This window comes from Meleagris gallopavo, chromosome 5 (assembly GCF_000146605.3).
Source record: "Meleagris gallopavo isolate NT-WF06-2002-E0010 breed Aviagen turkey brand Nicholas breeding stock chromosome 5, Turkey_5.1, whole genome shotgun sequence".
Classification (NCBI taxonomy): domain Eukaryota; kingdom Metazoa; phylum Chordata; class Aves; order Galliformes; family Phasianidae; genus Meleagris; species Meleagris gallopavo.
In genome coordinates, this window is record NC_015015.2 from 51983071 (window position 1) to 51996709 (window position 13639).

The 13639-nt window shown below is 42.0% G+C and overlaps 2 protein-coding genes across 5 annotated transcripts in view; one reads left to right on the plus strand and one right to left on the minus strand.

The window, feature by feature from the left end:
* The window catches only part of BRF1 (BRF1 RNA polymerase III transcription initiation factor subunit), a 162522-nt gene that overhangs the window by 82789 nt on the left and 66094 nt on the right, over positions 1 to 13639 (minus strand). For 3 of the 4 annotated variants that reach the window (XM_031553710.1, XM_010712005.2, XM_019615934.2), the window contains exons 4-5: positions 12685 to 12716; positions 4197 to 4269 (exon numbers count right to left, since the gene is read on the minus strand). In XM_031553710.1, the coding sequence (XP_031409570.1) occupies positions 4197 to 4269; positions 12685 to 12716 (105 nt within the window). Of the gene's footprint in view, positions 1 to 4196; positions 4270 to 5137; positions 5196 to 12684; positions 12717 to 13639 lie in introns of those variants that run through there. The other variant, XM_010712004.3, reaches the window with a different exon arrangement.
* On the plus strand, positions 7 to 3226 carry BTBD6 (BTB domain containing 6). The gene is made up of 4 exons (XM_010712003.3): positions 7 to 363; positions 450 to 540; positions 672 to 790; positions 1010 to 3226. The coding sequence occupies exons 1-4, from the start codon at positions 14 to 16 to the stop codon at positions 2040 to 2042; spliced, it is 1593 nt and encodes a 530-aa protein (XP_010710305.2). The 5' UTR covers positions 7 to 13; the 3' UTR covers positions 2043 to 3226.

Sequence of the window (13639 nt, forward strand, 5' to 3'; positions counted from 1 at the left end):
GTCCCTCTCGCCGATGCCACTGCCCCATGGGTGCCTCAATGGCAGGATCATGAAGTGTTTGACTTTTTTTCTTCTGCTTCCAGAGACCTTAAAGAAGTCCAAAAAGAGCGTCAGGTCAAACGGCAAGGCGCCAGGATGCTCTGAGGCAGTACCCCTGGCCCTGAAGAAGAAGATGGCCGCAGAACTTTACCCTGCCAACACCAATATCGCCAACAGCAACGCCGCCGCCGCCGGCAGCAAGAAGCCCGCGCTGCAGCTGCAGCAGAGCGCGCAGCCGCCCCCGCCGCCCCAGCTCCAGAACCTCAACAACAACAACTTGGAGAGCGCCAGCTGGCAGTCGTGCCACCCCACGCTGCGCGAGAGGTGAGGCCGGGCCCCCCCCGGGTCGGGTGGGTGCGTGGGTCCGGGCCTCCCGCCGCTAACCGGCCTCTCCCTGCCCTCGTCCGCAGGAACGCGCTGATGTTCAATAACGAGCTCATGGCTGACGTCCACTTCATCGTGGGCCCGCCGGGGGCATCCAAGAAAGTTCCTGCCCATAAGGTTGGTGCGGAGCGCGGCTCGCTGCGCGCACACGGGTTCCGCGTCTCGGTTCTCCTTGTCCCAGCAGCGCTGCGCGCGTGGGGCGGTCGCAGGGAGCAGCGCGGTGCTGAGATGCTCTCTCTGTTTTGCAGTACGTGCTGGCAGTGGGCAGCTCCGTCTTCTACGCTATGTTTTATGGCGATCTCGCCGAGGTCAAATCCGAAATCCATATCCCAGATGTGGAACCCGCAGCCTTTCTAATCCTATTAAAGTAAGTGGCCGCTCCGAGTCTACTAATAACGTGGATGGAATCAAAGTGGCTTATAGAATATGCAGCTCCCGCTCGGCGTCGTGCAAGCGCACGTATTAATGCTTCATGAGCTGTCAGATGCTGAACGTCTGACTAACAGCCAGCAACGATGACTAGAGATGAGTTTTCCACGGGCTGTGCCTATACGCTTTCCCTTAAGAAACTTCTTTTCTCACCTAGATACATGTACAGCGATGAGATAGACCTGGAAGCCGACACGGTGCTGGCGACGCTCTACGCTGCCAAGAAGTACATCGTGCCGGCCCTGGCGAAGGCGTGCGTCAACTTTCTGGAGACGAGCTTGGAGGCGAAGAACGCCTGCGTCCTGCTGTCCCAGAGCCGGCTCTTCGAGGAGCCAGAGCTGACGCAGCGCTGCTGGGAGGTGATCGATGCTCAGGCCGAGATGGCGCTCAAGTCGGAAGGGTTCTGTGAGATCGACCTGCAGACGCTGGAGATCATCGTGACGCGGGAGGCCCTCAACACCAAGGAGGTGGTGGTGTTCGAGGCCGTTCTCAACTGGGCAGAGGCAGAGTGCAAGAGGCAGGGGCTGCCGGTGACACCGCGCAACAAGAGGAACGTGTTGGGGAAAGCGCTGTACTTGGTGCGGATCCCCACGATGACTTTGGAAGAGTTCGCCAACGGGGCGGCCCAGTCTGACATCCTCACGCTGGAGGAGACGCACAACATATTCCTGTGGTACACGGCTGCCAACAAACCCAAACTCGAGTTTCCGCTGACAAAAAGGAAAGGACTGGTGCCGCAGCGCTGCCATCGCTTTCAGTCGTCCGCGTACCGCAGTAACCAGTGGAGGTACCGGGGGCGGTGCGACAGCATTCAGTTTGCTGTAGACAAACGGATATTTATAGCGGGACTGGGATTGTATGGGTCGAGTTGTGGCAAAGCTGAATACAGCGTCAAAATTGAACTGAAGCGCTTAGGAGTTGTCCTTGCTCAGAATCTGACAAAGTTTACCTCCGACGGCTCCAGTAATACTTTCTCGGTGTGGTTTGAGCACCCGGTGCAGGTCGAGCAGGACACGTTTTACAATGTAAGTGCCATTCTGGACGGCAATGAGCTCAGTTACTTCGGGCAGGAGGGAATGACTGAAGTGCAGTGCGGGAAAGTGACCTTCCAGTTCCAGTGCTCCTCGGACAGCACCAACGGGACTGGGGTACAAGGAGGACAAATCCCTGAGCTCATTTTCTATGCATGATGCATTTCACCTTGATTGTATTCCAGTACTGCAACGCTGCACATTAAGGGATTCTTCAGTTTTACTACAGAACTGTACAGCAGTATGGAATGTTACGCTATTTACCTATCTGCTACATCAGGCTATACCCAATAAGTGAAGGAATGCTCTTGAATTTAATCTTATTTTATTTATTCATAAGCTATTTGACTTAATTAAGACTGCAGTGAGCAGAAAAATGTTAAATTTTGCACATACAGTGCATTTATTTTGTATATAGATAACTAACTTGCAGACTGCAGCTGACTCAAAACAGAATGTTCTAAACTAGAGCAGTTTATGAATCGGTGAAATATAAAACATTTCTACTTGCCCTAAATCCTGTGTACTGCCCCTTACTGATGTTATGGCTTGTCTGTTAATTCAGCTACAGTGTAGTTAATGGGTGGTAACACCACTGGCTGCCTGTCCTCTGCAAGGTGTGAGCAGCACCGCACATAGAAAGGCTCCCCCACCTGCAGAGCCCATCCATCAGGCAGCCCTCACTGTCCTTCACCAAGAAGGACAGGAGGAAGGAAGCTCAGAGGTTAGCTGTGGGTCACCTAAGCTGAACAGAAAAAAACCTGAGCATAACCAGCACTGATGAAATCTTGTGTCTGTTTGCATTTTGCTTTTGGCATCATGTGTGTTAACCTCCACCCTGCCCAGCAAACAGCAGCAATAACACCTGCACTGTCAGAATGCACCAGACTTGAGCAGCCAGTGTCAGGGCAGACAGATACAGCTTGTGACTGCACAAGGCTTTAACACTGACAGCCACTGCTTAAATGTACATCACATCTCAGCTTTAGGAGCAGACAGATTTACTGTATGGTCACTCAAAATTACTGAGGGAAGCCACCATAAGGAAAAGCTGTCAGGCCTTTTTTCTCCCTGTGTAGTTTTGGGGCTATCAGTCATTTTTATAGCTAGCATGCTTCTGATTTCTCAGAGACTAAGACAGGTGTATTCCTCAAGCATCTGACCACCATTACAGTTGAATCAATGGGAAGTTCTTACTGTTCTTCATAAAAACATTGTAGTCATAGAATGATCCAATTTACCATTTTTTAGCACATATAACAGGTACCTCTACCTTCAAGTTCTGTTTGTTTTTTACCTGAGCTGCATTATTTTTTTTACCTTGAAACTAAACTGTAATAAAATTTTGCCTCTTCTCTCAGAAAAAAAAAAAACAAAAAAAAAACAGGAGTAGAAATAAGAGAACTGAATTATTGGAAACAAGATGTCTGTACAGGACATCAGGCTGTGCTAACTGATTTACCGACTAATCCTGCTCACTGCAGCAATGGGAGATAGCTGTGTCCTGCCTATATACTGCTTTCTGGATACCACTGTGATGATGCTCAGTATGGGAGCTGCTGCTTATCTTACTGCAAACTGAAAGAGCAGGAACACAGTTATGTGACCAGCCAAGTACATCTGAAGGAGGGTGCATGTGTTCTTGAGCACAAAGGCATCTGATTCTCTCAGTACAGATTAAGGAGAGTGGGAGTGATGGTGGGTTAAGATACAGGGGAAAGAATTCTGCACAGAGGTGGGCAACAGTCACAAGACCTCTCTAAAAACTTTTTTATAGCAGGAATTGGCATCTTGGCTCAAAAGCTACAACATAGACAAGAGCTTTTCACCCTTTTGACACATAACACCGTGTGCTTGATTTGAAGACTGACTTACTAATTAAAAAGCTATTCAAATACCTGGGAAAAAGCTGCATACTTTGAAAATGCTGCATCCTGTTTTCCTTCAGGTCACTTGTATTTCAAGCACTGAACATTGCAACTACAGTGATGGACTGATAGTCCGTTTAGCAAATGCTTACAAGATGTTTTACAGGCCAATGCAAACTTGCAGATAAGCACACATTTGTCATGTATCAGTCTATTTTCTTAATACAGCCTAAGCTACTTGCAGAAAAAGCATCAAACTTGTAGAAGAGGACAGCATCTACCACCTCTAAGGTCCCACATAAAGGAGATCAGTGTTGTTGGATTGATTCCAGCTTCATTTTAAGTTACTGCGTTAGTAGATCAGTACTACAGACACATCCATAACAGATTCTTCTAAAGAAATCATACAAAAAATATACCCAAAAGTCAAAGTGGAAAGAAGTACCTATGGCCGGAGCATTTATGCAGAGTTCTCTTGCCAACAGAAGGAAAGTTTTTCCCAGCACATAGACATTCACCTGGTAAAAGACAAAAATCATTATTTAAATCTTAAACCACAAATGTTTTCAACACACCTTTTAATTGTAAAGGAAAAAAAAAAACCTGAAATCTTGAACAACTTGCTTTAAGAATTTCAATTAAAGTAATGCAAGAAATATTCATAGGTACAGAGCAGAACCTGGTGCTCGTCAAAAGCTGCACAAGTGTTGGAAATCAAAGCATAGTGAAAGAAACCTACGAAGAGCTGTTCATTTATGCTCCTCAGTGGACTCAGTGCTGTCCTGTAGTACTTGGACAACTTCTCAGTTGTCACCTAACATCTTAAAAGCAGTAAGTAGACTTTACAGCATCATTTATCTTGTGATATAACAAACCCTCAGCAAATAATACATGTTAGTGCAAATTTCAGCTCTGTACAATCATGTTAGGTGAGATAATTAAGTACTGCACAGGCGCAAACCAAACTTTTCTACCAAGGAAAGGAGCAGTGCTAGATGCCCCTAGGTTATTTGTTGGTTCTGATCAGTTTGGACACTGACCCATATCACTCAACATTTACAAAAAATAAAAAAAATCAGCAAACCTGAAAAAAAAAAAAAAAAAGCAACTCTAAAGCACAGCAAATTTAAGGAGCCCAGCAGAGCCCCACTTTCCACCCCACCACTCTGCTCTCCACCCTCAACTCGGAGGATGTAAAGTGATGGGAGGAGCTGCTCTTCATACTCTGATTTGCAATTTATGGCATAGGCAATTACAGCTGTGTTTGTAAAGACTGAGGAAGCTTTATTTCGCTATCTTAAGATGTGTTTTGTGGTCAACAAGAAAGGCAGGATATTCTTCAACTCCCAATTAGCTCCAAACATTCCCACGAAGCTTCATGCTCACCTTGCTTCCCAAGGCACCCATAAAGGCTGAAGTCAGTATAAAAAACTCTATTCTCCCCCTGGACAAACAAAAAGGTGGAGGTTTTTATTTATTTATTTTTTTTCCTGGTTATGTGTACTCTATTGCTTTCATGCGACAGAACTGCCTCTCTTTCCTGTGCCATGATGATGAACGTGTTCACTAAGCAGCCAATGACACAACGGTGTTGTCCATGGAAATACATAACCTGTTACTAAGCATTGCCCTTCAGTTTAAGAAAAGAACTTTAGCAGTTTAAAAGCAGCTTTACCCTCAAGCATACAGATGCTTCACCAAGTCAGTGACAAAAACAAACAAACATACTGGCAGGCTTTCACCTAGCCTTGCTCTTCTTCATGCAAAAACTTACTTAGCATGATTCTTTTTTGGTGTGTGAATTCAAATGTAAAAAGGGAAGATTTCAAATAAATCCTCAGAATTATCACATATCCTGAAAGTAAAGGCTCAATCAAGTAAGCGTACGTGATATGGCATTTAGTCCATATTTAGTGGAGGTCACTGGATACACTCCATGCTTTGTGCGACTGATGGTTAGACTGGCCCATCCCATACAGAAGTGCAGTCTGAAATACTACCATCCTTTTGCCAGATGACATAGCAATACTATTCTATGGCAAGGAAGCAAACAAAATATAACCTCTGAACAAGAAGCGTACTTAGGAAATAAGTCATCGAATTCAGCAGAGAAAAATAAGCATCTACTGAATCTGGCAATTCATACAGGAGCTTGGGAGCACGTGACTTTCCATGAGCCACAGAGACATTACTAAAGCAAAATAGCTGCAGTGTTTCAGCTGGCTTTCAATGCTCTACGTTCACTGCAACTTTGGAATGGACTGTTTTGACCTTCTGTCCAAAAAATATTAACATAAAGAGTGGGGGCTTGGCTGTAGTTTCAGCCTTCTAAGTTGGCTGACCAAGTTACTATAAATCTTGAACCTCATCACTTAGATCTTGCTCTGCAAGGATGATTTCACTGCACAAATCAATAAAGTTACTTCAGTGGAGCCAAGTACGTGCAATGTTTCCATCAGAGCGTCACAAACTCATCTAGTTCCTTCAATTTAGACTAGAGAAAGCCTCAGATTCAGTCAAGTATTTTTCCCTCTGGATTTTCTGCCAGGATATCCAAAATTCCTCATGCATATCCCCATCTAACCACGTCATTATACGAAACTCCTCCCAAGGAAACTTTCCAGAAATGCAATCAAAGAACAAATAAATACAAAGAGATATAAGAAAGCAGGGTTTTTTTTTTTTTTTTAAGCTATTTTCTGACTAACAAAACAAGTGCTGAATTAAAGCTAAAGCAAAGAAAAATGCATTATAAAACTGCCGTGACTTTTTAACTTTAAAATTCCCATCCTCGCCCTACCTAAAGGTCTCCAGATCCACGTTCTGGGAAGCAATACACTCAAACCCAACCTGCTTTTCCACCTCATCCACGTTGGCAGTGTTTTATGACCCGACTGCAAAATGTAGGCAGTGTATTTACACAAAATAATACATTCAAATTGAAATGGTACATCAGGGTATTTCCTTTGATCACAAGAGCACTTTGCAGTATCTGGATGCTACCAATTCAGAAAGAAGGTATGATTCTCAGTGCATCATGAAATGTGAAACACATTTCCAGTGTTAGCAGAAGACCCTCACACCAACATTTAATACCACCATCACCATCAACCAGTACACACACACACACACACACACACCCCTCCTGTAATAGATGGAAAAATTACAGATATATAGTAGGCACACAGAAAGAACCTATCTTTACTCATCTTTTGTACATTTTTTGCACACCACTAAGCTTTGAAAATTAAGGGGATTAATTTAGAGGGCTACTTGAATGCCGAGTTTTTGTCATTAAGAACTTATAATAAAAAGTCATCTACTCCAATCCATCACAAGCTTCACGTTCCAAATTTAGAACCATATGACATTTGCATTCATAAAACCTAATTTTATGAGTTCTTAGAATGTTGAATAAACAAAAATGCCCTTCTAGAACGATGTCTCTGGCTTAGAGTTGAACAGCAGCAGCTTTGAAGCTTACCACATTAACTTTGGTCTCTTTTTCCCACTTCTTAAATTTATGAGAATCAAAATGAAAGCCTGTATTTTCCCAAACTCTCTTCAGTCAAAGTGTAGCAATTGTTTTATTGACTTTCCAAAGACTTGTGATCTCTGTACTGTTCTCATATTTTGATCAGATATTAAAATTCCCTAAATTAGATGCAAGCATTAGGTTTGAGCAGCAACACTTAATACAAAAGAAGCATTAACCTCTTCTATAGTGGGTATTCTAAAATATCTGCATATCCTCATATTTTACTACGTTATTTTACATTCAGTTCACATTTAATGGAATGCACTCGCAAGCATATGGATCTGCCACTATGCATCCTGTTTTTTGTCTTTTTTTTTTTTGAACAGTAAGACATTTTTTCAGACAAGAAGTACATACTCGCCCAGGAACTGCAAAGCAACCCATTCCTAACCTTAAGTTTTTACAGGAGAAATCAAGATTCTAGAAGATGTTGTCCTTTACCAATCACTTCTGCTCTTGTTACAGAACACTCTATATTAGCTAAAAGTGGCACTCGGAGAAGGAATGGTTTCCAATTATTCACTTAGATCTTTATAGAAAAATCCTCCTACTTATTATACTCTTTGCCCTTCACAGTATTTTTCGGAGACAGAGTCTTTTCATTTCACATCTGTCAGTCATCAGATGTTGATTTCAAAGGGACACTTCCATAGGGACTCTTATCCTTTCATAATTTCCTCTTGATTTCAGATCACGCCTGACATGTTCACAAATACCAATATACTTCCACTTCTACAAATAACAAATACCTCCATACCAGTACCATGGGAATTCAGCTGTTCATCAGCCTAACACATTCCAGAATTTTAAACTCTCTTCAGAAACGAGGGAATCCCCCATTCATACAGGTACCAGATGCATTAAATTCTGGACAGCAGCAATCAAAGTTGTAATCACAGTCAAGCAAAAATCTTCATTCATGTTTCTAAATTAATAAATCAAAACCCTTTCACTACGAGCAATTTCTAAAAAGGCTTTTTGTGACCATGGCACAGCATCGTGGAAAAATATTACAAGTGGTGATGATGGGAAGTTCTTGTATCATTCAGAAAGATGAAGACTGGGCAGTTGGAACTCGATGAGAATTCACACTGTGAAACAACCATGGCTGCTTGCCTAAATAATTAAGCAAGCATGAAAAGCAAATGAGTTTTTAAGGAGAGTGTCTGTTGCTGGGGGAAGAGGCACCTGTGGTTATTTGATTCATTATTAACATTTCTAGTATAGTAATGCCTGAAGGTCCCAACCAGGTTGTTTAAATTAACTCAATCAACATAGCAATTTGCAAGGGGGCAATAAAGGCAATGCAGTCAACATGTTAATATCTTTAAAGGAACAAAGGGTATTAAAAACTGAAGCAAATAAGTACTGTCTAAGAACTAGATATATATATTCTTTCATCTTTCTTCAGAAGTGTCTTATTTTTTTGGGTCCATATCAGAACCAGAACATCACATTTAGCCTCAAAAGAGGAACCATACAAGAAACCACAAATGTGCACAAAACCCAGCTTGTCAGAGTGCAGCTGAAGAAAAGACAAATCAAAATTAAGCAGCTTCTTTTCTGCTACATTTTAAAGCTCTGCCTTCATTCTAGGGACCCCATAGAGAGAGCCCACTTTTCACTAATCACATCCTAGTCCTAGCATTCTTCCTCCAACACCACAGATGTACAATAAATCAGAATCATACCATCTGTGCAACAAAGTAAGGAAAGAATTTGTGACAAGCACAGAAAAATCAGCAAGACCCAGTGCTGCCTTAAAAATAAAATAAATAGTAATGATAATTAAAAAATACATTTACAAGCTTCCCAAAATAACTTGGAATAATGATCCTTCTGGACAACAAAGCACTGTTACTTGACTGCACAAATTGAACAGAAAGAAATTGAAGAGGATAAGAGTTATGTCTTGAAGTGGAAGACAGACCAAAGGACCAGACAAACAAGTAGCACGTACTGGTTTCCTCTTCTTGTACACCTTCTTCCCTCACTGTGAATCGTGGCTGGAATAGCTCTGGTTGGAAGGGATCTCAGGACGTCTCCCATCCAAGCTCTGCTCAGAGCAGGGTCACTGCCAGACCAGACCAGGTGGCACAGGATCTGGAGAACCACCAAGGAGGGGAACTTCAAAACTCCTCTGAGCAACCTGTTCCAGTGCTTGACTATCCTCACCGTGAAAAACCTTGATATCAAGGCAGAATGTCTCATTTTCATTTATTATGCTGGTTGCAGCTAATCCTCCTGCCGTGCGCTGCTCTATAGGCCTGATTCTAACATCTCTTCAGGCAGCATTAGTCTTATTTAACAGCAGGACACACCATACGGCACACTAAAATGATACTTGACAAGGCTGAAACTGGAGATCAAAGCAGTGCCAACATCTCTTCCTCAAGTCTTTTATGACTGCATTGCAAAGACCATGACACTGGAGATTACAGGAGGCTAAAAAAAAAAAGAAAGTGGAGTCTCCAAGGATTGGAAAGGCAGCATTCAAACATGAGCCGAATAGTTCTCCAGGTGAATGGAATGAATGCTCTGAAACAGATGAGCAAACCCAAATTGTTCAAAGTTGGGCCAAGGCTAGACAAGCTTCTCAGCTCTCCTCAGCAAGCAAGTCCTGTCACTTCAATTGCAATAACAAAAAAGCAAACAAAGGGCCTGATTATAGACCGCTCTGAAGGCTGTATTTGCAAGTAAAATGCAATATCTGAAAATATAAACAAGCACTTTCCTGTCAGAGACTGGTGACTGATCATCCATCCAACGCAATCAACATGCAGCATGTCTTTCTGCTCTGCAAAAGGGAGCATGTAGAGCTGCTCTGCACATTTTCAGTTCGTTTTAGCAAGTGCTTTTAAGTCTAAGTGTACCAGAGGCACGCTGAATCTGACACTTTCAATGGGAGGTTTCCAACACATAGGACGTATTTCATCTAGAGATAAAATGGAAAGCAAAATACAAAAAGCTGGCCTTTCCAATGAAAAAAAGGGGGCATTTTATTTCATTCTGACAGCAATTTTGAAGTTCCTGAAGTTGTTATGAAACGGAATAGTTCTCCAGTAGAATAAGCCAAACTCCCCCATCTCAGTCATCAGTACAGGAGAAAAACTGAAAGGGCTTTTTAAACAGACTCTCACTTTCAGCTACCCAACTTGCTTATGTTGGAAGCCACCGGCTACCAGTTGTGAGGTCTCAGCTCTCCCAGCAGATAGTGAAGGTCACAGATGCAGAACAGCACATCAAATGTTGTGCCCAGCTGCAAAGTGGTAAGAGAAAGCAGCGGATGCAATTTTTTTTCCACAGGTTTTCACTTAAGCTTTTTGCTGATAGATTTGCTTTGTTTTGCTACTAGATGAAGCAGTGCACAAAAGGTAGTCGTCCTTCCTCCCATCACCACTGAAACACATCAAAATCTATCTCAAGGTTTTCTGCACTTACTCGTAGCCTCCAGAAGGATGCTTTGTTAATTTTTCTTCAAAAGAAACGTTGGCAGGAGGACTAGATGATTTCTGAAGGTGCCTTCCAACCAAACTATTCTATTCTAAAAAAATCACACAATTAATAACCCCGTAGATCAGTTCACCTCCTGCAGCAGAGCTGTATTGAGTAGAATGCTAAACAGAAAAAAGTCAAACTTGGCTGTTAGCATCTGCACAAGAGCTCAAGAAGGTCTGGTACTCATTTCTCAGACTTATTTTTCCTGATACAAATTTGCTACCTTCCTTATTTCACCAGAAAAAAAAGGTTAACGTGGACTAGCAGAACAAATGTTGTGCAGGTAACTCCAAACACATTAAATATTTTGGAAAGACAGCAATATCACTTCTACTAACAGCCTTCCCTTTTCTTTAATGATGTTCACATCCCAACTTCACAATAGCAGAGCTGTCCTTGAATGAAAAATTCAATCCAAGGTAATAGTATCATCCAATAAACCAAATGCTTTTACTTTTCATACCATCTGGAAGCAAAGACTGATCTAAAGCACAATGCAGGGAAGTTTTTCTGTCTGGGCAGTAAATGTTTTGTCACTAATTTTAGAGGAAAACAAAGCATCAAAAACTAAGAATCACCTACGGAGCTTTTATTGTAGGTAATTTTATTTTAAGCATGTATATACTGTTGACTTAAAATAGAAAATGGGAGGTGGTTGGTTTCTTTTTACTTTTTTGGTGTTGTTAAATAAAACAAACTGGGATTGACAGGAGAAATCTGGAGGAAGTCTGAAAAGCTCATTTCTGGTTTCTTCAGCACAGCTTTCTGGCTAACTACAGTTAACAAGGACATTTAAGATTTCTGTTAGCTCAGATTCATCTTTAAGGAACTAGAAATTGGAGGCTATCAGAAATCCGCACACAGTTAAATACGTAAATAAAGTTCATGACAGTGAAACACTGCATCTTCTTCTCCTTTCCAGGGCTATTTCCATACCACTGATCTATTTCTGGCTCTCTCATCTCTTCAGCTACCCCCCTTTAACCTTTTGGATCATACGTGCCCCATCTCAACACCTTTCCAGGTTAGAACGTACAGAAGGGACAAAACCAAATCATTCAATCTTTGTCCCTGCCAACAGGGCATCTTTTTCTTTTCCCAGATTCAATGCCTCTTCTTCACATTTGATAGATATTCTCCATATTACTGCAATCATCCTATTTCATAGCAACCACTATGTAAAATCACTTGTGTTTAATAGGAAATAAACTCCCCAATCTACATATGCAGTATTTACTTATAAGCAATCAAAATAATTCAATAAGAGCTTGCAAAAAAAAAAAAAAAAAAACTTAGTAATTTTAAGAATTAAAGATTCATTTGATTATTGTAATTCCAGTAGATTGCTTTAAGCAATAAATAGTCTTCAGAGGGATGCCATTTACCAAGACAGCTGGGAGGACAAAAATAGATGTAACTAACCTACTCACATTGTATGTAAAACAGTTCGAACGTGGAGAATGCGAGTAAGGCAGTGTATGTCAGCAGAGCTTTCTATTTCCACACAAAGAGCAAATACATACTTTGTTCAAAATACGGTCCATAAAACACGTCCCTGGCATACATTAATCCATTTACACCATATTACCTATAAAGAGTTTTGTCTTCTACTATTGTTATGTAAAAATGTGTAACAACTGACCTTGTGCCACTGCAGTGACTCTGAATCCTGAAGAAAGCATCAGACTAACTCTTGATATATTACTTGCAATGTTAAAAGCAAAAGATATTTGATATTTAATTTCACCGAGCAATTACTGAGTTACAAACCCAGTGATTTTCCAATTCAGAAATCTTATGGAGAAATTAAAGCATCACAAATAGCCCACGCTGACAGCACTTTGCTTGAAAGTAACCTTTATCAAGAGAATTTTCCCACAGAAAATAGATACAATACCTGAAGAAGATCACTGAGGTCCAGTAACATGTCTGTGAAGAAGTCAAGGAATATAAACGCTTGCTGAATGCGACTGTTTCTAGATTTCATTAGCAAGACAAAAAAAAATGAAGGAACAAGCCCAAATTAAACTGCAGCAGAACACAAATACAGGTGAGGTACTGGGATGCAACACTTCTGCACCCCAGAAACTCCTGCCAGCACTTGCTGCTGCAGTCACTGCACAAGCTGCTGATGTAAAGTGATGGTCTGAAAGAAAAAGACACCTTGTGCAATGTACAACTACTTACCATATCTTGCAGCCTAGGGAGAGAACTGTAACAACAAATAACAACATTGTAAAGAGGTAAGTAAAGTGTGAAAATATTTTAAGAATGTAAAACATCAACTCGTTTCCTATGCTAGCTTTCAAGTTCAGGACTTTCTCCTGAGGTTCAACATAGCCCAGTGCAAGGTCTTGCACTTGGGTCGCAGCAACCCCTACTAGCAATACAAGATGGGGGATGGCAAGCTGGACAGGAGCCAGCAATGTGTCCTCACAACCCAGAAAGCCAAACGTATCCTGGGCTGCATCAAAAGAAGCGCGGTCAGCAGGTCAGGGAGAGAGGTGATCCTGTACCTCTGCTCTGAGCTGGTGAGACCTCGTCTGGAGAACTACATCCAAATGTGGAGTCCTCAGTGCAGGAAAGATGTGATCCTGTTGGAGCGCATCCAGAGGAGGGCCACAAAAATGCTCCAAGGGATGGAAGAGCTCCTCTACAGGACAGACTGACAGAGCTGGCGCTGTTCAGCACGAAGAAGAGAAGGCTCTGAGGCAACCTGAGAGCGGCCTGTCAGTATCTGAAAGAAGGCTGTAGGAAAGGAGGAAACAGACTCCTGTCTGTTGTAATAGGACACGAGGCAATCATTTCAAACTAAGAGGGAGATTTAGACTGGATATAAGGAAAAAGTTGTT